The sequence below is a fragment of the Ascaphus truei genome, chromosome 4 (genome assembly GCF_040206685.1).
Source record: "Ascaphus truei isolate aAscTru1 chromosome 4, aAscTru1.hap1, whole genome shotgun sequence".
NCBI lineage: Eukaryota > Metazoa > Chordata > Amphibia > Anura > Ascaphidae > Ascaphus > Ascaphus truei.
The window spans coordinates 9507274-9530092 of NC_134486.1; the positions used below are offsets into that span (position 1 = coordinate 9507274).

The 22819-nt window shown below is 46.3% G+C and overlaps 1 protein-coding gene across 6 annotated transcripts in view; it reads right to left on the reverse strand.

Annotated features, from left to right (window-relative positions):
• Nucleotides 1-792: 792 nt before the first annotated feature.
• LOC142492573 (DNA (cytosine-5)-methyltransferase 3A-like) overlaps nucleotides 793-22819 on the reverse strand; it is a 348275-nt gene continuing 326248 nt past the window's right edge. For 3 of the 6 annotated variants that reach the window (XM_075595320.1, XM_075595314.1, XM_075595315.1), the window contains 8 exons: nucleotides 22663-22808; nucleotides 21210-21300; nucleotides 19992-20140; nucleotides 13770-13870; nucleotides 12410-12479; nucleotides 8537-8644; nucleotides 6364-6482; nucleotides 793-6034 (listed from right to left, as the gene is read on the reverse strand). In XM_075595320.1, coding sequence (XP_075451435.1) covers nucleotides 5893-6034; nucleotides 6364-6482; nucleotides 8537-8644; nucleotides 12410-12479; nucleotides 13770-13870; nucleotides 19992-20140; nucleotides 21210-21300; nucleotides 22663-22808 — 926 coding nt within the window. In that variant the 3' untranslated portion in view covers nucleotides 793-5892. The remainder of the gene's footprint in view (nucleotides 6035-6363; nucleotides 6483-8536; nucleotides 8645-12409; nucleotides 12480-13769; nucleotides 13871-19991; nucleotides 20141-21209; nucleotides 21301-22662; nucleotides 22809-22819) is intronic. The other 3 variants (XM_075595316.1, XM_075595319.1, XM_075595317.1) reach the window with 3 other exon arrangements.

Below are 22819 nucleotides of genomic sequence, written 5' to 3' on the forward strand. Positions count from 1 at the left end.
CTCCGACATAACCGAGGGATCCTCTGCACATACCAGTCCTCAACGTCCCACTGATATCAGTATTTCCTCTCGCTAGAGATAAGGGAATATGTTCTGCGTGGTGTGTTTGTACTCTGAGATATCTTATTCTTATACATGTGGGTGTCTGTGTTTGGTTTATTAACTCCCTTTCTGCAGAAACCCCCACACAGCACATTGCTATATATTACAGAGCAAAGGGGTTATCTCCATTTGCCATTTAGCTAAAAAGACTAAGTAAGGGGTTCATTTTTTAGGGTCTCCCGGCTGCTAAACTGACGCAAAACCCAGCGCTAAAATATGCACCGGGGGCATCAAGGAATAAAACCTATTGGCTTGTAATGGGATTCAGGTAAGAGATTTATATAACCAGCTGCCTAAGGGGATTATTTCCCAAACTCTCTCGCTGCAACAAGAACACCATGCAAAGAACAGCCCCAGATTTAGCACCGGAACAGCCCCAGATTTAGCACAGGAACACCCCCAGATTTAGCACAGGAACAGCCCCAGATTTAGCACAGGAACACCCCCAGATTTAGCACAGGAACAGCCCCAGATTTAGCACAGGAACAGCCCCAGATTTAGCACAGGAACAGCCCCAGATTTAGCACCGGAACAGCCCCACCCCCATCACAATAGAGAAATAGAGAGATCTGCTGCTGTTTTGCAGGTAGAAACTACACAAGTATATGGAAAGGAAATGATCCTGTTTCCCTCTGCTCTCTAACCAGAGTTACAGACTGGAAGGAGAGAGCGGAGTTACACAAGAAGGGGACGATATACTGCCAGTTATTATACAGGTTATATTTCTCTCTGGTCTCGCTGGGGGACATAGCACAGCCCGAGTGTGATCAAGTACTAGGAGACACAAAATAAACATGTTCACATCATATACACAGGAGGAAACAGAGGAGCAATGCCCACCCATTTACACAGCAAAACCCCAGTCCAAGTCAGGGTCACCCAAAGCAGAGACCTTTAGGAGACATACAGGAGGTTACGAGCACCCAGCCCTGGCATGTGGCCGAGTTATCACAACGTATATTAACATACAAGGAAATATAAAACATATCAGGGGAGAGAAGACTTTTGGACACAGAATGGAAATAGCCATACACAGATAGTAAAAAGGGTCACCTTCCTCTCCCCCGCTCCCTACCAATCCGAGTGTAAAACTGCAGAATAATGAATAACTAGCCCCTCCCGCGCCAGGGGTCGGAGGAAACAGAATTGCCAGACGATCCTGTGTATAAATAGAAGTAGAAATCGCAGCTTACGTTGTTTTAATGTTAGGGATGACTAAAAACATCGCTGCTCCTCCCTCCGCGGGGGGCTGTTCTTATCCGAGTTGCCCTGTTGGAAGAACCCCTGTATATTTTAGCACGAGGTGGGGTCACAGCCCCAGTAATACAGTAACTTTGAGAGTAAAGGCCACGTAAGCCTAGACATTAAGCACCAGTGTTGTTCCTATATAGCTTATGGGACTTGGGGGAGCTGAACCTAAAGCACCAGAACCCCCAAAATGAACGATGAGCGGTTATTGCACATTCTCCGAGCAGAGCAGATGTAACAGGCTATGGGGGGGGGGGGGGGGGGGGCAAAATTGCAAGCCCCTCTGGAAGCAAAGGGGTGAAGGTGGAGAATTGGTTAAACTTGCCCCATTTCCAGCCTCCCTCAGAATCCTTCCCCAACTAGAACTAGAATAACTGGGGGCAAACGCTGACATGTGCTGCTCTTATAGCATAGGTCTGTGACATACTACATACCGTACACGGCACAGGGCTGGGAGGCCACACGTTGCACTGGATGGACTCACAATGAAATGAGCCCGTATCACTACCTACATACGCCTATTCATTGCATGGTCTCGGCAGTCTCCATCCAGAGGAAAGTCAGCAGATATCTGTGTCCTTCCCACCATGGAGACAACATTGTGAAGCGACGGAAAGAACGTCTACAATGGTGCCAGCTTTGGAAGTGTCACATGCAGACGGGATCGCAGTAAGGCACCACAAAAAGGCTCCGTCACATCATCTTTCAGAGCTCTACAAAGGCATAAGTGTGATGGCGATGGGATATTAAGTCTACTATAGATGGGGATAAAAGGTTTATGGTCCATTTAGGCCATACAGTCTAATGTGGGATAGCACCACTTAGTGAAAATGGGCCTATATTCCTAAGACATTTGCAGGTCGTTGTGTCTTGTTGAGGAGAGTGAGGACCAAACTACATTGAGCTCTGAAGACAACAACGTTTTATCTTCTGATGATAAGGTATCACAGCCAGCAAAATATCATGTGCTTTCTAGGGTCAATAGGGCTACTACAATTTCACAATGCCTAGTGCCTCATCCTATTGGACTAGACTGGTAAGACTGAATCCCACGATAGATCCATCCACGATACAGAACATTCCTACGATATCCCCTGAATGTTTCTGGTGGGGAGTTCCTATCATCCTGTCAATAGACTGTTACCAGTTCTTGCTCCTATCATCCTTAATATCTCCACCTCACCCTTCTGACTCATTACCTGCAATACGACACGAGGCCCCTGTGCTCCAAGCAATAAGGCACTCCCAAGAGATTGTGAATAACCGATGGAGAGATACAACAGCATCCCAAGAATTGGAGGTTCTCATCCTAATACAGTACAGAGTGATATTCCGATGGTTTGGGTTTCTAAAAAGGAAACATTTCCCCCATTGTCTAGAAGACCGGATTAAGAGGTGGACACCCAAAAAGATCCTACGAGGCAGTGCATGGAGTGACGGAGGGTACCAGACAGTGGGAGGACCTTCAGAGATGTTCAGATCTGGAGATCTGCATGCCCTAGCAAACACGTGTTTGGAAAAGCCTGCTGCTCCCCCAGTATTGGTGAGAGGCACATATACCCACATGTTTATACACTAGTGGGACTATTTAGCACTGTTAATGTAGGCACGTTTTTAAAAAGAATAAAATAAAGCACCTGATCGCTGTTGAACACAGCGATCTTTAAATAACCACCATAAGAAAATTCTCGTGTCTCCAGGAAGCCCCAAATATCCCACAATTTGGTTGCATCTCACCTCTGATCTGTAGGAGCAGACAAAGTCCGCAGAGACTGAAACACAGCACCATTAATAAGGCAACAAGAAAGCCGATGTTTTTAGTCATCCCGCTGCTGATAAGCACCATATGAAGATGTTATACAGTAGTACCATGATACATATACATTATGTCTATAAGTGTGTGCCTATGTACAACATGGGTGTACATATAACCTCTCATTGCAGAGGGTAAATATACACAAAGTAACACAAATATATTTTAATTATATATGAATATGAAGATGTGTGTATGAATGTATACATATATATATATATATATATATATATATATATATATATATATATGTATTATCTTCACATTATATAGGTCTATAATTCGAATACATCTGAATCCAGATGCATTCACACAAAAATAATGTATTTCTTGAAATTATATATGTATATATATATATATATATATATATATATATATATATATCTTAACCCTTCTAATTGTAAGTGCTACCTTTTGTTAAAAAAATCAATGGAAAGAATATTGCTGCAGCACTCTCTGGCACAGCTTTTTTTTGCTCTGGCACTTAAGGGGTTACACATCACCAGCTGGATTTGAAATGACAATAAGCACCTTGAAATATTCCTCGATGCACAGACAATTCAGCAGCACCTTCCAGGGTGTGCACCTTAATCACCAGCAGCAAACACCGCGGCCTGGGCTAAGATCGCAATGCATGGACAAAAAGTACATCCCGGGTCTGTTACACAAGATAAATATATATATATAGAGACACACACAATATATATCTCTCTCTATATATAGGTACAAAGTGTCTTAATTGTAGCTCACCCCTGTATACACTGTGTGTGCACACAAGCAATCTACAACTGTGGATGTACACACAGACAGATGTAGCAGGCATTATTACGCGCGATGCGTTATTACCGCAGTATTCCGCTTTAACAGGGCCACTAACACATGCTACATCTGTATATACACAAAAGCATATAATATACGGTATATACACACACACACACACCTATATATCTGTATATACTGACATATGCACACACTTATGAAGCTGTATTTTCTGTCATTACACATACAGTTTATCTGTAAACAGTGTTTGGAGGTCAGAGCTGTTTGCACGAGCTGCTTAATTCAAGGTCTCATGAGGCATCTAAAAATACTGTAAAATAAACAAAGAAAAGAAATCACTTGTGTTATGTGCGACGCGTCTACTCTCCTGCCCTGTAACATGTTCCTGTCCGATGCATCGGAACGGCCGTACTGTTTGTTGTTGGTCTCTATATATCTGATTTTTAACATGTATTCCCATGGCCGCACCTGTAACACCCCGGTAACAGAACGTAGCAGAGAGAAACGGGCACTTTCACCGGTTTCAGGGCCTTATTCACTAAACGCTGCTGTTCCACAAGTCCCAACGTGAACGGGTGTTTGTGGCCCCAGAAGACGTCCTGAGGAGTAGCAGCCGTTAGTAAATATGGTCAGCAGTGTATAGCGAAGCCGCACAGGCCCAATACAAGGAGAACATGGGTATACGTGCGCGCTTGGCTGCAGATTCACAGATATTTCTCGCTCTTATTTTGAAGTATTTTGTTACAGTTTTGCTTGCGTTGCAAATATCTCGCCGTTACCCCGGTCCATGCCGGAGAGGCCTGCGTCTGGCAGCAAAGGGATTAGGCAAACTGACAAATACCATAAAACTAAACTGGAACATGTAACCCTTCAGCACCAAGAGGCGATAATCTCCGTACTGCCCCAAAATCGCAAATCCAAAAGCGCCTGAGCATTTTGCAAAACGTCCCCTTAATGACGCTGTTTTGCAAGACCCCGCAGACGGACGTATGTTTAAAAAACCTGGGCTGGAGGGGGTAAAATGTCTCCCCTCCCCCTGTAAAATAGCACATAAAAACATCTAAAAAAAAAAACACCATCGACAGAAATGTAGATGATGTAGAAGAGGATAAAAGCGTAACATTGAACAGGAAATGACATAAAAGTGTCTGCTCGGGTCTCTGATGTCCCCGCCTCTCCTGCGCGCTGCTGATTCTTCTCCCCCGTGTTCTCCCTACATTTTCCATTGGAAGTTTTGCTCCTCTTGGTCTTCCCGCGGTGGAGGTGGGTGGAGGTGTGAAGCTTTTGTTTTGCTCCTCTCCGTTTTCCTGCGGTGGAAGTGGGTGGTGGTGTGAGGCTCTTGTTTTGCACCTCTTGGTTTTCCCGCGGTGGAGGCGGGTGGTGGTATGAAGCTCTTGTTTTGCACCTCTTGGTCTTCCCGCGGTGGAGGTGGGTGGTAGTGTGGAGCTCTTCTTTTGCTCCTCTCGGTCTTCCCGCGGTGGAGGTGGGTGGTGGTGTGAAGCTCTTGTTTTGCACCTCTTGGTCTTCCCGCGGTGGAGGTGGGTGGTAGTGTGGAGCTCTTCTTTTGCTCCTCTCGGTCTTCCCGCGGTGGAGGTGGGTGGTGGTGTGAAGCTCTTGTTTTGCTCTTCTCCGTCTTCCCGCGGTGGAGGTGGGTGGTGGTGTGAAGCTCTTGTTTTGCTCTTCTCCGTCTTCCCGCGGTGGAGGTGGGTGGTGGTGTGAAGCTATTCTTTTGCTCCTCTCGGTCTTCCCGCGGTGGAGGTGGGTGGTGGTGTGAAGCTCTTGTTTTGCTCTTCTCCGTCTTCCCGCGGTAGAGGTGGGTGGTGGTGTGAAGCTCTTGTTTTGCTCCTCTCGGTCTTCCCGCGGTGGAGGTGGGTGGTGGTGTGAGGCTCTTGTAGGGCCGGGAAAGGTGGAAGGTTGGGGATCGGCCTCAGGTCCCTGTGCCTCGTGGGTTAAACACACGCAAAATATTCCTTGAGGGGGGCAAAGAGGTGACGGATGACAGGGACGCTCCAGGACCTTCCCAGAAGCCTTTGCCTGGCCAAGCGGCTCATGTTGGAGACATCTGTGTAATGGACTGGGAAGCCGAAAACCCTAGAGAGGGAGAGGAAGAGGAGGAGACTTGGTGATAGTGATTGGATACGGAAGGGAACGACCCTGTTGGTACCAGCTTACTGCACAAGTCACTTGGGCTAAGATTTACCAACAGGGCTAAGCCATAAGTCGCACAAATAAATGGGTCATTAAAGGTGCAATAATACAAAGCCTGCAGAACCCAACCTTTTGTAAATGATTTACCAATCTAATTGATTATATGTTCACATGATGGGGTTGATGAGGATGACGTTGTTACGTGATAATAGGAGACTCACAAGGGAAAGATGCAGGGGTGAGGTGTGGGAAAGGAGGCATCATGGTCTTACCTTTCCATCTCAGTGCACCAGAGGATGTCCTCCTTCTCGTTCATAAACACCGGGAAATGCTGGTCTTTGCCCTGCTTGATGGAGTTAGACCTAGTGGTTATGGTGCGGACTTTGCTGAACTGGAGGAGACAAGGGATTCACACGCTGTGAATGCAGCCATGGTACCCAAAATCTATTCATTCTACAACGATGATCAACACATCCTTTGAACATCACTGACACATTTCTTGGTGCTCTGCTGCAACGGCAAAATATCTTATCTACACAACGCGTTGCTGGCAGTGAAGGGGTTAAATACATAATAATAAACCATAAAACAAAACTGTAGCTGATAATCTCCAAACTGCCTATAAAGGCTCAAATCAAAGGCATCTATGCCCTAAGTGGCTTGAAATTGCTACACGTTTGGATTGATGTATAGAGGAATATTTACTGAAGTCTCCCGGCTGAATAACCAGTGCACAATCAGCACCATATTTATAGGAGAAAAAGGAATCCTATAGAAGGCAACGGGATTTTTTTCTTTGATAAATGTTCAATTCTTTTGCACAGTTTTTGCCCTACTGTAGTTTTGCTGACAGGATACTTTAGTTACATAGTTGATGAAGTTGAAAAAAGACATATCTCCATCGAATTCAACCTACTGTATGTTAAATTTAGACGACAGAAACATATCCTATATCTCTATTTACAGTATTTTGATCCAGAAAAAGGCAAACAAAAAACATCCTATGCGGTCTCATAAGGGGAAAATATTACTCAAATATTGCCAATCAGATTACTCCCTGGATCAACATCCTGCCCATGTATACTTATTTGGTATATCCCTGTATACCTTTCCTTTCTTAAAAGAGGTACAACCTTTTTTGAAGATATCTATTGTATCTGCCATCACAGTCTGCATGGGTAATGAATCCCACACTGTAACTGCCCTTACTGTAAAGAACCCTTTCCTTTGTTGCGGGTGAAATCTCCTTTCCTCCAACTTTATGGGATGACCCTGTATAATTTGTACTGCCCGTGGGGTGAATAATTCTTTTGAAAACTAATTATATTTGACCCTGAATATATTTGTATTTAGTTACCATATCCCCTCTTAGATGCCTCTTTTCTAATGTAAACAAATCCTGTCCTCATAAGTCAGCTGTTATATCCCCTTTATTCTATCCCCTTTATTCATTTGGTGGCTCTTCTCTGCACTTTTTCTTGTTCCATAATGTATTTTTTATGGAGTGGTCCCCAAATGTGTACTCTATGTTGATGGTGTGGTCTTACTAAGGATTTAATACAGTGGAAAATCATGCCGCCTTCTCCTCCATCCCTACCCCATTGTTTAATGCAAGAAAGATCTTATTTGCCTTTGCAGCTACTGCCTGACATTGGGCACTATCCTAAGCCTGCTCTCAACAAGCACTACTAAATTCTTCTCCATCAAGGATCGACCACCTATAGATAAATTACATCCTGCTCTGATTTTACTACGTAACATTATTTAGTGTCATCAGCAAAGATGGAGACTTTTGCCCACTATACCAATCTCAAGGTCACTAATAAACAAGTTGAAAAGCAGGGGTCCCAGTACCGATCCTTGAGGTACTCCACTCCCGACTTTAGACAAACCAGAAAAGGTTAATTTTACGGCAACCCTCTGTTGTCTATCCTTCCTCCAGTTTTCAATCCAGGTGCAAATATTTTTACCCAGACTAATTTGCTTTATTTTGTACACTAACCTCTTGTGTGGAACAGTATAAAAAGTCTTTACAAAATCTAAGTAAGCCACATCAACTTCATTACCCTGGTCAAAATTCCTACTTATTTTCTCAAAGAAACTAATAAGGTTAGTTAGGCATGTCCTAACCTTCATAAATCTATGTTGACTATTTACCAATATTTTCTTCTCCATTAGGTATCCCTGAATATTATTCTGTACTAAACCGTCAAGTAGTTTCCCCACTATTGAAGTCAGGCTTACAGGTCTGTAATTCTCTGGTTGTGATCTAGCTCCCTTTTTAAAAATACAGTAGGCACCACATCTGCTTTACACCAATCTTGTGGTACTGAGCCTGTGGAAATGGAGTCCTTGAATATTAAATATAATGGTTTTGACTATTATGGAACTTAACGTCTTAAGAACCTTTGGGTGAATGCCATTGGGGCAAGGTGATTTATTTACCTTAATTATATCAAGCCGCCTTTGCACTTCGTCCTCTGTTAACCAATTGTTTGTTAATATTGAGGTTGTGGCTTCCTCCTGTTGCAATATTTTTGCAATTGACTCCTCCTTGGTAAATACAGAGGCAAAGAATGTATTTAATACCTCTGCCTTTTCTTTATTGCCAATAATTTGCCTGCCAATCTCACACTGAAAGGGTTCTATATTCTCTTTCCTCATTTTTTTTGTTATTAAGGTACTTAAAGAACTTTTCAGGGTTGATCTTACTTTCTAGTGTAACCCTTCTTTCATTATCCATTTTTTGCTAATTTGATTGCCCTTTTGCAATTTTTGTTACATTCCTTATAATTCTGATACGATGTCTCCGTCCCTTTTGACTTAAAGAACCTAAACGCTTTCCTCTTCTTGTCCATTTCCTCCCCTACCTGTATATTTAGCCACATTAGTTTAGACTTGTTTCTTTCATATTTATTACCCAAGGGTATACACTGATAAGTGTGCTTATCTAACAATATGTTAAAGACTGCCCATTTATCTACTACATTTTTCCTGCAAAAACATAATCCCATTGTATTCCTTGTAGATTAGACCTAAATTTATTAAAATCTGCCTTTCTAAAATTGAAAGTATTTGTTGAACCCAAGTAATCTGTTTTTTCAATAATGTATTTCTAATGAGACCATGTTATGATCACCAATTCCCAAATGTTCCCGGACGAGAATATTTGTTATTACTTCCACATTGTTTGATATGACCAAATCCAGTACTGCCCCTCTCCTGGTCAGTTCCTCAATAATTTGGGTCATTATTTTTTAGCACCTCCAAAAACCTGTTAATTTTTGTTGTAATGATAATCTCATTGCCCCTGTCTATGTCTGGATAATTAAAATCCCCCATTGCAAAAGTATTTTAACTTCCTCAATCTCACAGATATTTGGTGGTTTATAGCATATTCCCACAAACATTTTCTTTGTACTTTTACCTCCACTGCTAATTTCTATCCTCAAAGTGTCTACATTTTCATCATTCCCTTCGTAAACATCATCCCTTATAATAGGTTTTAGATCCGGTTTAACATATAAACACACTCCACCTCCCCTTCTATTTGCTCGATCCCCCGGAAAAAGAGAATAACCCTCTACATTAACTGTCCAGTCATGAGTTTCATCCCACCATGTTTCAGTAATGCCTATGATATCATACTGCTCCCTTGCAGCTATTAATTCAAGCTCCCCCATTTTATCTGTCAGGCTTCCTGCATTAGCAAGCATGCATTTAAGTTTTTGAACCAGTCTGTGCTATTATCTTATCTGCTCCTTCCTTTCTGCACCAATTGAATTTAGTCTTTAGAAGTTTACTAGTATTATCTGTATCTCATATGGATGCCTCCCTGCCTTCCAAACTCCCACTGCACCCCCATGTCCCATAGCTATTTCCCCTATGAATCAAGGCAAGTTTGGAGTAAAAACATTAGGGATTTTTACTCATCACCTATGTATCAAAGCAATTAGCTCCAATCTTCCCCAGTCTGCCCCAGCTTGCACCTTGGGGAGAGTCAGTAGGAGGAGTTGGGGGAGAGTTACATGGTGCACAGATTATAATGGGATGTATCACATTCTGCGTCTCTCTGCCCCAGCTTGCACCTTGGGGAGAGTCAGTAGGAGGAGTTGGGGGGAGTTACATGGTGCACAGATTATAATGAGATGTATAACATTCTGCGTCTCTGCCCCAGCTTGCACCTTGGGGAGAGTCAGTAGGAGGAGTTTAGGGGGAATTACATGGTGCACAGGTTATAATGAGATGTATCACATTCTGCGTCTCTGCCCCAGCTTGCACCTTGGGGAGAGTCAGTAGGAGGAGTTAGGGGGAGTTACATTGTGCACAGATTATAATGAGATGTATAACATTCTGTCTCTGCCCCAGCTTGCACCTTGGGAAGAGTCAGTAGGAGGAGTTAGGGGGAGTTACATTGTGCACAGATTATAATGAGATGTATAACATTCTGTCTCTGCCCCAGCTTGCACCTTGGGGAGAGTCAGTAGGAGGAGTTGGGAGGAGTTACATGGTGCAGATTATAATGAGATGTATCACATTCTGCGTCTCTGCCCCAGCTTGCACCTTGGGGAGAGTCAGTAGGAGGAGTTAGGGGGAGTTACATGGTGCACAGATTATAATGAGATGTATCACATTCTGTCTCTGCCCCAGCTTGCACCTTGGGGAGAGTCAGTAGGAGGAGTTAGGGGGAGTTACATTGTGCACAGATTATAATGAGATGTGTCATAGTCTGTGTATCTGCGCCATTCGTTTTGAGAAAGGACAGGTTCACTATGCTTCACAAACACAGCAGTGATGGAATATTAAGTCCTCCACTACCAGCAGGGCCACCGAAAGGGGGGGACAGCCGGCCCAGTGAACGCAACGTGTAGTGCCCAATCCGTGGGCCTCTAAAGGCTTCCCTTCCACCGGCTGCCGCCACTCCACAGGCCTCTAGCAGGGTTCTCTGTGGCCCCCGCTGGCAGACCCGTCCGAGGCTGCAGGTTAGCACACTCTGCTCCCCCTCTGCGGAGTCCTTCACTAAACCCATGACCATCCCTCTCCCCCCCCAGGTCCATATGACCTTTCCCCCCCGGCCAATACCTCCTTCTGCCCCCCCGCCCAACATGCCCATACCTCCTCCTTCCCCTCCCCCCCTGCATGCCCATACCTCCCTCTTCCCCTCCCCCCTGCATGCCCATACCTCCTACTACTCCTGCATGCCCGTAACCCCTTCTCTCTCCCTTGCATGCCCATACCCCCTTCTCCTCCCCCCTGCAAGCCCATACCTCCTCCCCCCAGACCTCCTTCCCAACCCCCGCCAGGCCCATAGCTCCTTCTCCTCCTCCCCCAGGTTCAAACCTTATTTTCCACACCACCTCCCAGGTTCATGCCTACTTCTCCCCCTCCCTCGCCCCGGAGGCCCATACAGTGCACCTCCTTCTGCAATCTCTGCCCCCCCCCCCGTGTCCCCCCAGGCCCATATCTCCTTTGAGTTATTTTAATTGTTTTTATGTAATAAGTGTAATATATATATTATTTTTTTTAACTGTTAAAAAAATAATTGCAGAGAAACAATATATATATATATATATATAATCAAAACATAAATAGATGATAACGTTCTGTGGCTAACGAAATGCTTTTATTTGTGCGAGCTTTCGAGATACACTGATCTCTTCTTCCGTTACAATGAATGAAGCAAGCAAAAGCTATACTATAAACAGTGTCTATTGGAATGTTATCTGTGCTGGTCCTTCCCCCGGTGTGGATGTGTTTTATGGCTGGAGGTGTCAAAAGGTTCCTGAAAGCAAGTGATGAAAGAGTGTGTATGTGTATCAGTGTGAATTAACATGAATGGAGAGCCCACAGTATATACAGTGCTTTACAAAAGGTGTGTGTGGAGTGGGAGCGGATATACATGGTGTGGGTGGGTGTGGAAATGTGAGAGTTAGTAGCATTTCGTTAGCCACAGAACGGTATCATCTATTTATTTTTTGATTATTGAAGCTCGGCTAACACGGTACTGATACCTCTACATGTATATAGATATATAGATATATATATATATATATACATACACACAGTACATACACACACACACACACACACACACATATATATATATATATATATACACACAGTACATACACACACACACACATATATACTGTATATATATATATATATATATATATATATATATACTGTACACACACACACACACACACACACACACACACACACACACACACACACATATATATACACCTTCACGTGTGCCCATTGACTGAAAGAGTATTCCCACCTATTAATTTATACTCCAGTAGTGTTACTCACCTTCGCTATCCTGCCGTGTTCCAGACAGTCCTGCAGTTCCAGCCTATCATTCATTGTAGACACCAGTGGCCTGTGAGAGACAGGGAATTATGGGTATTTGAATGACCTTTATATAGTGAGCCACCATTGTTCCATTGCCCTGTCTCTACTATACTATACTGTGTGGCATAGTGGTTAAAGAAGCTGTCACACTTACAGCAGAGACATGTTAGGTTTGGAATACAGTAACAGCACTTGGCCATGCATTACCGTCCCTATAATTGATAATGATTACAATTGTGTAAAGTGTTACAAATTTAGACCAATTATAGGGGAAGCCCTATAATATATAATATAACAGGACATGCAATGTGCGCTGCTTTTGGAAACACGTACAGGCAGCAACATTGCAACAGCTCAATATACAGTCTCTGCATTAGCTCTGATGGAGGTTCCTGTGATGGTTGAAACGTTGGCTTAGAACATTGGAAATGTGGCAGATGGAAATGTTATGCTTATATGAGCACCCAGACAGAATTCCCCATGACTATTGTAAGATCCTTGAGTGTTTATTCAACATGCAGTGAAGCCGTCTCAAATAGGGCAACAAAAGTTCCCTAACACGGGGAAAACGGCTCCACAGCATATTGAGTAGGGGCTGTAAAAGGCGTGGGGCGTGTGTCTGAGCTCATAGTCCGAGTTACTCTGGAGATGGAGCAGGTTGTGCCTCCCAAGGCTCTAGGTTCCATTACATCAGGGGTGGACAACTTCAGACCCCAAGGGCCACCACCAGTTCAGGGTTTGCAGCTATCCCTGCTTCAGCACAGGTGGCTCAGTCGAAGACTGAGACGCCTGTGCTGATACAGGGATAGCCGGAAAACCTGACCTATGGATCACCCCTGCATTATATGTTCTGATCCTAGTAATCCGGGTCTTGTTATAGGTTCTGGGCCTAGCAATCATAGCACCGCTGCACCAGACTCCGGGTCTTGTTATAGGTTCTGGGCCTAGCAATCATAGCACCGCTGCACCAGACTCCGGGTCTTGTTATAGGTTCTGGGCCTAGCAATCATAGCACCGTTGCACCAGACTCCGGGTCTTATTATAGGTTCCGGGCCTAGTAATCATAGCACCACTGCACCAGACTCCGGGTCTTGTTATAGGTTCTGGGCCTAGCAATCATAGCACCGTTGCACCAGACTCCGGGTCTTATTATAGGTTCCGGGCCTAGTAATCATAGCACCACTGCACCAGACTCCGGGTCTTGTTATAGGTTCTGGGCCTAGTAATCATAGCACCGCTGCACCAGACTCCGGGTCTTATTATAAGTTCTGGGCCTAGCAATCATAGCACCGCTGCACCAGACTCCGGTCCTTCTCACCATGCGCTCACCAACCTGTTCATACCGGGAAGGTTACCCCAGAAGTAACGGGCTCTGTGTGCAGCCGACACCTCTCTAGCATCGATCATCACCGGGTTTGACTGGAAAAGACAAGGTAGAGTGAAATGTTGGGAGAAAAATGTAGGGTTAAATTCTTCCTTCATATAATGAGACCAAGGCCTTTTGTGTGTGCCGGTTAGGAGACTTTCCGGCTGCGTATACTGTACAGTACATGTCACTGGGCCTCAGGGACACTCCCAGTTGGTGCTAAAGGTTCAAATACTGAACATTATTGCCAGCAAATATTTCAAAATATGGACATTATTAGTAGGGTGACCAAATGTCCCGGTTTTTCTCCCTAATGCGCGGGGGAGTCGGCGACGATGCGCGGGGGGAACGAGTGGCGGCGCCGAGGAGGAGGATGCGGCAGCCGGGTAGTATTTTTTCCATTTTAGAATGCCAGGGGGAGGCTGGGCTTTAGGGAGTAGAACCAGGGGATTGGTTGGAGGTCAAAGTATGTCGGGGGTGGGGCTTGGTACCGGGGCCGGATGGAGTGAGCTGCTTCTCAGTGAGCTGCGTGTGTGTGTGTCCTGTCTGTGTGTGTGTCATAGGAGGAGAGGAGGGAGAGGTATGAGGAGGGAGAGACATGAGGAGCTGAGGGGATGGTCTAAGGAGGAAGAGATATGAGGAGCTGAGGGGAAGGTATGGGGAGGGGGAGATATGAGGAGCTGAGGGGAAGGTATGGGGAGGGGGAGATGTGAGGAGCTGGGAGGAAGGCGTGTGAAGGGGGAGGTATGAGGATCGAAGGGGAAGGTATGGGGAGGGGAATGTATGGGGAGGGGGAGATATGAGAAGCTGAGGGGGAAATATGAGGAGCTGAGGGGAAGGTATGAGGAGGGGAGATATGAGGAGCTGAGGGGAAGGTATGTGGAGGGGGAGGTATGAGGAGCTGAGGGGAAGGTATGGGGAGGGGAAGGGATGGGGTAGATATGAGGAGGGGAAGGTATGTGGGGGGGTATGAGGAGGGGAGGGGGAGGGATGAGGGAGATATAAGAGGAGGGCAGGAGGAGATATGAGGAGGGCGGGGGAGATATTAGGAGATATGAGGAGGGGGGGAGATATTAGGAGATATGAGGAGGGGTGGGGAAGATATTAGGAGATATGAGGAGGGGCTGGGGAGATATGGGGTGAGGAGGGGGAGATATGGGGTGAGGAGGGGGAGATATGAGGAGGGGAGGAGGATATGAGGGGAGGGGGAAATATGAGGACGGAGAGGAGGGGAGAAATGAGGAGGGGAGGGGGAGGTATTAGGAGATATGAGACAGGGAGGGGGAGATAAGGGGGCAGGAGGAGATATGAGATGTGGCGGGGGAGATATTGGGAGATATGAGGAGGGGAGTTATGAGGCGGTGAGGGGGAGATATGATATGAGGAGGGGAGGATGAGATATGAGGAGGGGAGGAGGAGGTATGAGGAAGGATGGGGAGATATGGGGAGGGGGAAATATGAGGGGGGGAGAGGGTAGGTATGAGGAGAGGAGGAGAGGAGTGGAGGTATATGCAGAGGTGGGGGAGGTATGAGGGGAGAAGAGGGGCAGGTATAAGGAGAGGATAAGTATGAAGAGGGGGAAGTATGAGGGGGCAGGTATGAGGAGAGGAGGGGGAAGTATGAGGAGGGGAGGGGCTGTGTGTGTTTGTCACTGTGTGTGTGTGTGTGTGTGTGTCACTGTGTGCACGTATATTGGGGAGGGAGGTTGAGTGTGGGGAGGGGAGAAAAATACATTGGGGTGGGGGAGTAAGAGAGAGGGGGGGGAGGAATGGGTGACTGGGGAGTGTGAGGTGAGGTGAGAGTGAGGAGGTGTGTGAGAAGGGGGGGTTCTCGCAAGGCCGCCGAAACATGGGTAGGGGGCCCCGGTGGAAACGTTGTTCCTGGGCCCCAGGAAAGCTGTCTGTGGCCCTGCATGGCAGTGATGTCACTGACGTGACAGTGACTGCCACGAGGAGAGCAAGAGACCCTATTTTGCAAAGTGTAATATACACACAAGGTGAGGAATGTCACATTTTTAAAAGTCTTAATTTTAATTAATGCCTACATTTTTTAATTTAATTTTAATTTGTCAATTATTTTTTTAATTTGAATTTGTTAATTATTTTAATTTGAATTAATGTCTTCATTATTTATATACACACAAACACACTGCAGGGCCCACCTACCATACACACAAACACACACTGCAGCCCCCACCAACGGGACGCATTATGGTGCCGAGGCATCACATGATGCCACATTGTCATGGCAACATGTCACCGACTGACGTCAGTGTCTCGTTGTCATGGCAACGGGGTGCGTCACGTGATGTAATTTGTTTTATAAATAATTTTTTATTGTGTCCCGGTTTTTCATTTTTAAAATCTGGTCACCCTAATTATTAGGCATTTTACATAATAATGTATATGCAGCAATCAATGAAGGAAATCAGAGCACAGTAATCACAAGTACATTAACTAACCTTACATAATAATAATAATAGTAGCAAAGTTCTCAGCCCACCGGCTCTGTGTCTTTTCTTGCTCCCAACTTAAGAACAATTCAGTAGCAAATTGGGCAAAGTTGATAACCAAATCTAGCTCATGAAACTGTGTGCAATCCCTGCATGTTATTGTGGTGGATGGGTTTGGAACAGGGGTTCTCTACGTTTTTGAGCAGGGACACCCCTGAAGGATATTATAAATCTCAGGGCACCAGATCTTCAGACCTCACACATCCTCTCTTCACTTACACACACCGACAAATCCCACTGACATTGCAAATGCATTCAATGATTACTTTGTGGGGTGTGCTGCAACTTATTAGCGAAACGCAGCCCAAAACATAAACCTCATTCTGAGGGTACCCCTACAGCCCCACCCTCTCCAACACTGCTCACAATTTTCCATTAGAAATTGTCCCAGTATCTGAAGAGGAGATTACACAAGCGCTACTCAAATTAAAACTAAGGATGCGCTTATAGTGACGGTGACGCAACGTCGCTCCAAAAAAATGTATTGCCGCCGTCGCGTGCGCTTATAGGAAGCGCGACGCAGCGACGGGAGCGACGCTGGGGGCACGAATTTTTGAAGCTGGTCAAATTTGATTTTTCAGTGGCTGTCGCCACATGTGACAGCCTCTGAACCAATCAAAGACCTGGTCGCCCGCGACGTCGCCAGAAAGTAAATTACAACTTTCGCTAGAGGCGACGAGTGATGTCACCGGTCGCGTTGCCAGCACTATAAGCTCGGCCTAAGCAGCCAATGTGGACCTGACTTGTTTCTAAGAATTGGTGCCCCAGTCATTGCCAAACCAATTGCGTCCATAGTCAACTCTATCCTGTCTGCAGGCCATATCCCTAAGACCTGGAAAACTGCCACAGTTGTCCCATTCTTCAAAAGTGGGGACAAAAACACTGTCTCAAACTACAGGCCAATCTCTCTTCTCCCAATTCTATCCAAAGTCATGGAAAAATGTGTCCACCCCCATTTAAGCGATTACTATACCAAGTCTAACTCCAAAAGAGTATTCATGGTCCCAAGGTTCAGCAAAGTATCCGGCCACTCCTCCTTCTCTTACCGTGCACCCCAAAACTGGAACAATCTACCGGAGACTCTCACAGCCACCACCAGTCTAAATTCTTTCATAACTAAAGCTGTCTCACATTTTAATCTGGTCTGTAACTGTTACGTACGCTTATAATATATATTATCTCTAACTGTGCATGCAATGTCTTGTATGTAATGTATACCCTGCTCATTTATGTAACTGTGTATTTGTAACATACAGTATGTCTGTTATCATAACTCTGTGCCCGGGACACTCTCAATGTATTACTTCCTGGTAACACATTTTATAAATAAATAAATAACCCTTTTACTCCCACTCCACATGTATCCCCCCCTTCTCAGACAGCACACTCACCCCCTTTCTTAATCATAAACACCCCATTCACCCTCTCCCCTCTTACTTACACCACATACATTCCCCCACCAGCAAAAAAAAGCACTAGTGTTCCTCAGCCTCCCCTCACACAGCCATCACACCCTCCACACAAATCAATCACACTCTCCTCCCCACACAAACCAATCACCGGTGTCGGGCTGAGAGAGGAGAGGCTGCTCTCTCTCCTCTGTGCCGGGCTGAGAGAGGAGAGGCTGCTGTCTCGCCTCTGTGCCGGGCTGAGAGAGGAGAGGCTGCTCTCTCTCCTCTGTGCCGGGCTGAGAGAGGAGAGGCTGCTGTCTCGCCTCTGTGTCGGGCTGAGAGAGGAGAGGCTGCTCTCTCTCCTCTGTGCCGAGCTGAGAGAGGAGAGGCTGCTCTCTCTCCTCTGTGCCGGGCTGAGAGAGGAGAGGCTGCTCTCTCTCCTCTGTGCTGGGCTGAGAGAGGAGAGGCTGCTCTCTCTCCTCTGTGCCGGGCTGAGAGAGGAGAGGCTGCTCTCTCTCCTCTGTGCTGGGCTGAGAGAGGAGAGGCTGCTCTCTCTCCTCTGTGCCGGGCTGAGAGAGGAGAGGCTGCTGTCTCGCCTCTGTGCCGGGCTGAGAGAGGACAGGCTGCTCTCTCGCCTCTGTGTTGGGCTGAGAGAGGAGAGGCTGCTGTCTCGCCTCTGTGTTGGGCTGAGAGAGGAGAGGCTGCTGTCTCTCCTCTGTGCCGGGCTGAGAGAGGAGGCTGTTCTCTCTCCTCTGTGTCGGGCTGAGAAAGGAGAGGCTGCTCTCTCGCCTCTGTGCCGGGCTGAGAGAGGAGAGGCTGCTCTCTCTCCTCTGTGCTGGGCTGAGAGAGGAGAGGCTGCTCTCTCTCCTCTGTGCCGGGCTGAGAGAGGAGAGGCTGCTCTCTCTCCTCTGTGCCGGGCTGAGAGAGGAGAGGCTGCTGTCTCGCCTCTGTGTTGGGCTGAGAGAGGAGAGGCTGCTGTCTCGCCTCTGTGTTGGGCTGAGAGAGGAGAGGCTGCTCTCTCGCCTCTGTGCCGGGCTGAGAGAGGAGAGGCTGCTCTCTCTCCTCTGTGCCGGGCTGAGAGAGGAGAGGCTGCTGTCTCTCCTCTGTGCTGGGCTGAGAGAGGAGAGGCTGCTCTCTCTCCTCTGTGCCGGGCTGAGAGAGGAGAGGCTGCTCTCTCGCCTCTGTGCCGGGCTGAGAGAGGACAGGCTGCTCTCTCGCCTCTGTGCCGGGCTGAGAGAGGAGATGCTGCTCTCTCGCCTCTGTGTTGGGCTGAGAGAGGAGAGGCTGCTCTCTCTCCTCTGTGCCGGGCTGAGAGAGGAGAGGCTGCTCTCTCGCCTCTGTGTTGGGCTGAGAGAGGAGAGGCTGCTGTCTCTCCTCTGTGCCGGGCTGAGACAGGAGAGGCTGCTGTGTCGCCTCTGTGCCGGGCTGAGAGAGGAGAGGCTGTTCTCTCTCCTCTGTGTTGGGCTGAGAGAGGAGAGGCTGCTCTCTCTCCTCTGTGCCGGGCTGAGAGAGGAGAGGCTGCTGTCTCGCCTCTGTGCCGGGCTGAGAGAGGAGAGGCTGCTGTCTCGCCTCTGTGTTGGCCTGAGAGAGGAGAGGTGGATCGCAGCCTCTGTGCCGGGCTGAGTGGACAGGCAGATCGCAGCCCCTACGTCTCCAGGTGGCGCCGTATGTGCCCGCTGAGCAGTCACTTGAGTTTTTCCCCTGGGGGGAGCGTCACCCTTGGCAGATACGGTATAAATATATTTTCCTAGCAGCTGTACAAGTCTCGTAGGAGTGTACAGCTGTGATACCTTCCATTGTACCACAGGAAAGTGTATAGAGCTTTTCAAACCTCAGAGATACAGTATGTACTGACATTACAGTTAATCTTCTACATAGAACACTCATCTTCATGAATACGGTCAGTACTTAATAAAGCACAAACAGGAGATTTCAAAAGCTACGTTACAATTTCCTCTACAGATCTAGTCTGATTAAAATGTTTCCATGACCACGTTCAGTCGCGGTCCTTCTGTCCAGGCAAGGTGTGTATTTGCAGCACTGAGATCACAGGACATCAGCATGGGCTACATATGAAGAACTGTAACTAGCCCAAGAAAAGGTATCGGAAATGATTGTGAAGCAGTGTATTCCGGCATCCAGACACCTGCCTCAGTGTATGCTGATAAATCCTCGTCTACCTGCCTCTCATTCCTGAGATATTACTATCCGTACTTCCATAGGACATCTTCTTAATGCCCATCTCCTTATCATCAGTGAGAAGTCCCTTACCTCTAGGAAGCGGGAGATGTCCCTCTTGTCACTGACGCCCATGGCCACCACATTCTCAAAGAGCCAGAAGAATGGCCGTTCGTCACCATTCTTGGGTCGAGCTTCATGGAGAAGACGGTAAAATTCAAAAAAGAGGCGCCCGGTGCCCTCTGCGGGAGGAACAGAGAAGCACTGTCACTTGATGGAGTGGCCACATACAGAGAGGACGAGAGCTGCCAGTGTACGGCTGTGATGGGAAAGACGTGGCTTACATCCTGCATGTGAGGTCATTAAGCCAACATTACACCAGTGTGAAGAAACGCTATTATTGTCACTTGTTATTATTTGGAGCTTCATTATAACCTCCCGGACATTTATACTTCAACCGCGTGTACCCTGAACAAACGATCAGATTGTTCCAATAAAAACAGCGTTGGAAAGGGCAAGAGGACATCTCCTAAAATAAATGCACCCAGAAAATAGCGATCAGTGTGGGGGGCTGCCGCAAAAAGGGGCTAAGAAACGTTAACAATGTTATAAAAATGTATGCAGTATTTATGCTAAAAATAAAATATAAAACTAGAGAGTATCTAAAATAAATCCTCTTTTCTCTGAAAAGAAAAAGGAACGGTGTGTACATAAAAGCGGAATAGTGGACAGGGTGTTTAAATGAAAAGGCAGTGGTTGTTCCATCACCCTGACCCCGGTGTGTGGGAGCCAGGAGAAGCTCTCAGTCTCCCCTACTCAGCAGGATAATCTTCTGCAGCTGGATCCCGGCGTACTGAATATAAGCCACATTTTTCAGCCTGGTTTCTTGTCAAAGTAGAAACAACCACCCACCCTCCCTCCTTCTCCGGCACCCTGCTCTCCTACGTATGGCTCTTGATGTTCTCAGCCCTACGTATACTGTACTACACTGGTGGGTGAGGGAAAAGCTGAGCGTATCGAAGCGTATAAACTGCTACCAAACCTTCTACAGCAGGGGTGGCCAACTCCAGTTGTCAAGGGACAAGTATAGCTCTGCTTCAGCACAGGAGGCTCAGTCATTGAATGAGCCACCTGTGCTGAAGCAGGGACATCCTGAAAACCTGACCTGGTGGTTGCTCCTGAGGACAGGCGTTGGCCAGCTGTTCGCCGGTGTCTAAAGACGCAGTTCCACTCACCCGAGTCAGGAAACTATTTTACGTACAATTACGTTCTCCACTATGTATATCCGCAGCAGTAACGGAACTCACGTACCGAAGAGACCTTTCCGAGCTGGGTTCACGATGGAAAGATCGTTACACGGGCTCCCCCCAATCACCAGGTCAAACGGGCCCCATTGCTGAATCTGTGAGAGGAGGATTGAAAAGGACGTCTCTTATTAATGGTATCAATATCGGTGATCGCTACCGAAGCGATCATATGGCCGTAAATCTGTCCAATGGCACACTGGGTCCTTCCAGCGTCCTGCACTGCTCTATAATTACATAGGAATTAATACTTAGAAACAGAGGACTAGGTGAACGTCTCGGAGGGTCCTGGCGTATTGAAGACGGGTGGGCACTTTTACAGGGGTTTTGGTTCTAAAATAAATAAATCAGTGTTTTCTTTTTCGTAGAACCCAATTGCTTCTGGATTTGTCAAAAGAATTATGGGAAATTATCCAGGAAGTTTATTTTCTGAAGTTCACACTGTTGTGTAAAAGTTTGCTGATTTTTATTTCCAACCCCCAAAGTTTTTCTAGCAATCTTACTGCATAGATCGTTCTTAATGAATACGGAGAAAACCTCCCGATTTTTACCGTGTCCCGTTTTGGGGCAATTTCACGTGGTAAAACTCGCGCTAGGCCCCATCTTTGTATTGTTAATGCATGACGTGGTTCTGTTTCCATTCAGCTCCGTGGGCACCAGTGAGAAATTTGGAGGCGTCACGAGAGTTACCTACTGTAGTTACTAAATAATGTTTTAACCGGATTTATCAATGTTTCTGTCACTCATCAAAAATGGTTAATTTGCGAGGATTAAATGTTGCAAAGTGAGAAACAATATTAGTAACTTTGTATCACTTAATGTGGAAAAAGAGGAAACAAGAGGAGATTTCTGCACCCCACGGAGGCTCAGATACTCGTTGTTGAAAGCAGTAATACTACCCCATCCCCATTATTATTTCCTTATTTGTATATGTAAACATGTGACGATGTATAATTCTACATTCCTACCTAAACTGGCAATCGGTTGGTGCTCCTGTTACAAATTTGTCAAAATCCTGATTGTGTGACTAACATAATGGCTGCTTCAGTCAGTGAGTGTAACTCAGCAGCTATAATGTATCATATTACTAAGGTAACATTGTCTATTGTTACAGTTTGCAGCTCAAACTGCTAGGAATATTGGCAACAAATTATCACAAACAGAAAGGTGTTGCAAAGCTCTTGCACTGCTGGGGAGGTGGGCTAAACCTGCTATAGAGATCACAGGATGCTCAGTATATTATAACGCATTCAAATGGCATTAAGATTAGAATGATCATTTAAAAAACAATTATTTAAACAAAAGCCCATATAAGATTTCACATGTTTTGCTGCGTGAATAAACAGTCCTCTCAGCAGAAGAAACACATGCAGGGTCACCACTCAGTACCCCTTGTGGCTTCACTCTGGTAGTAACGTGACTGCTTTGCCCCTGTTGCTCCCCCGTTGCTCTTTACTCACGTGCTTGTGCGTGACGTTGCGCACGTCTCCCACGTACATGATCTTGCCCTGGTGTCGCACCATTCCCACAGTGATAGAGTCTTCACAAACCTCGGAGGCAATGTAACGGTCTATCTGGATCCCAAGATCCTTTAGCACCAACAGACCTGTCCCGGGG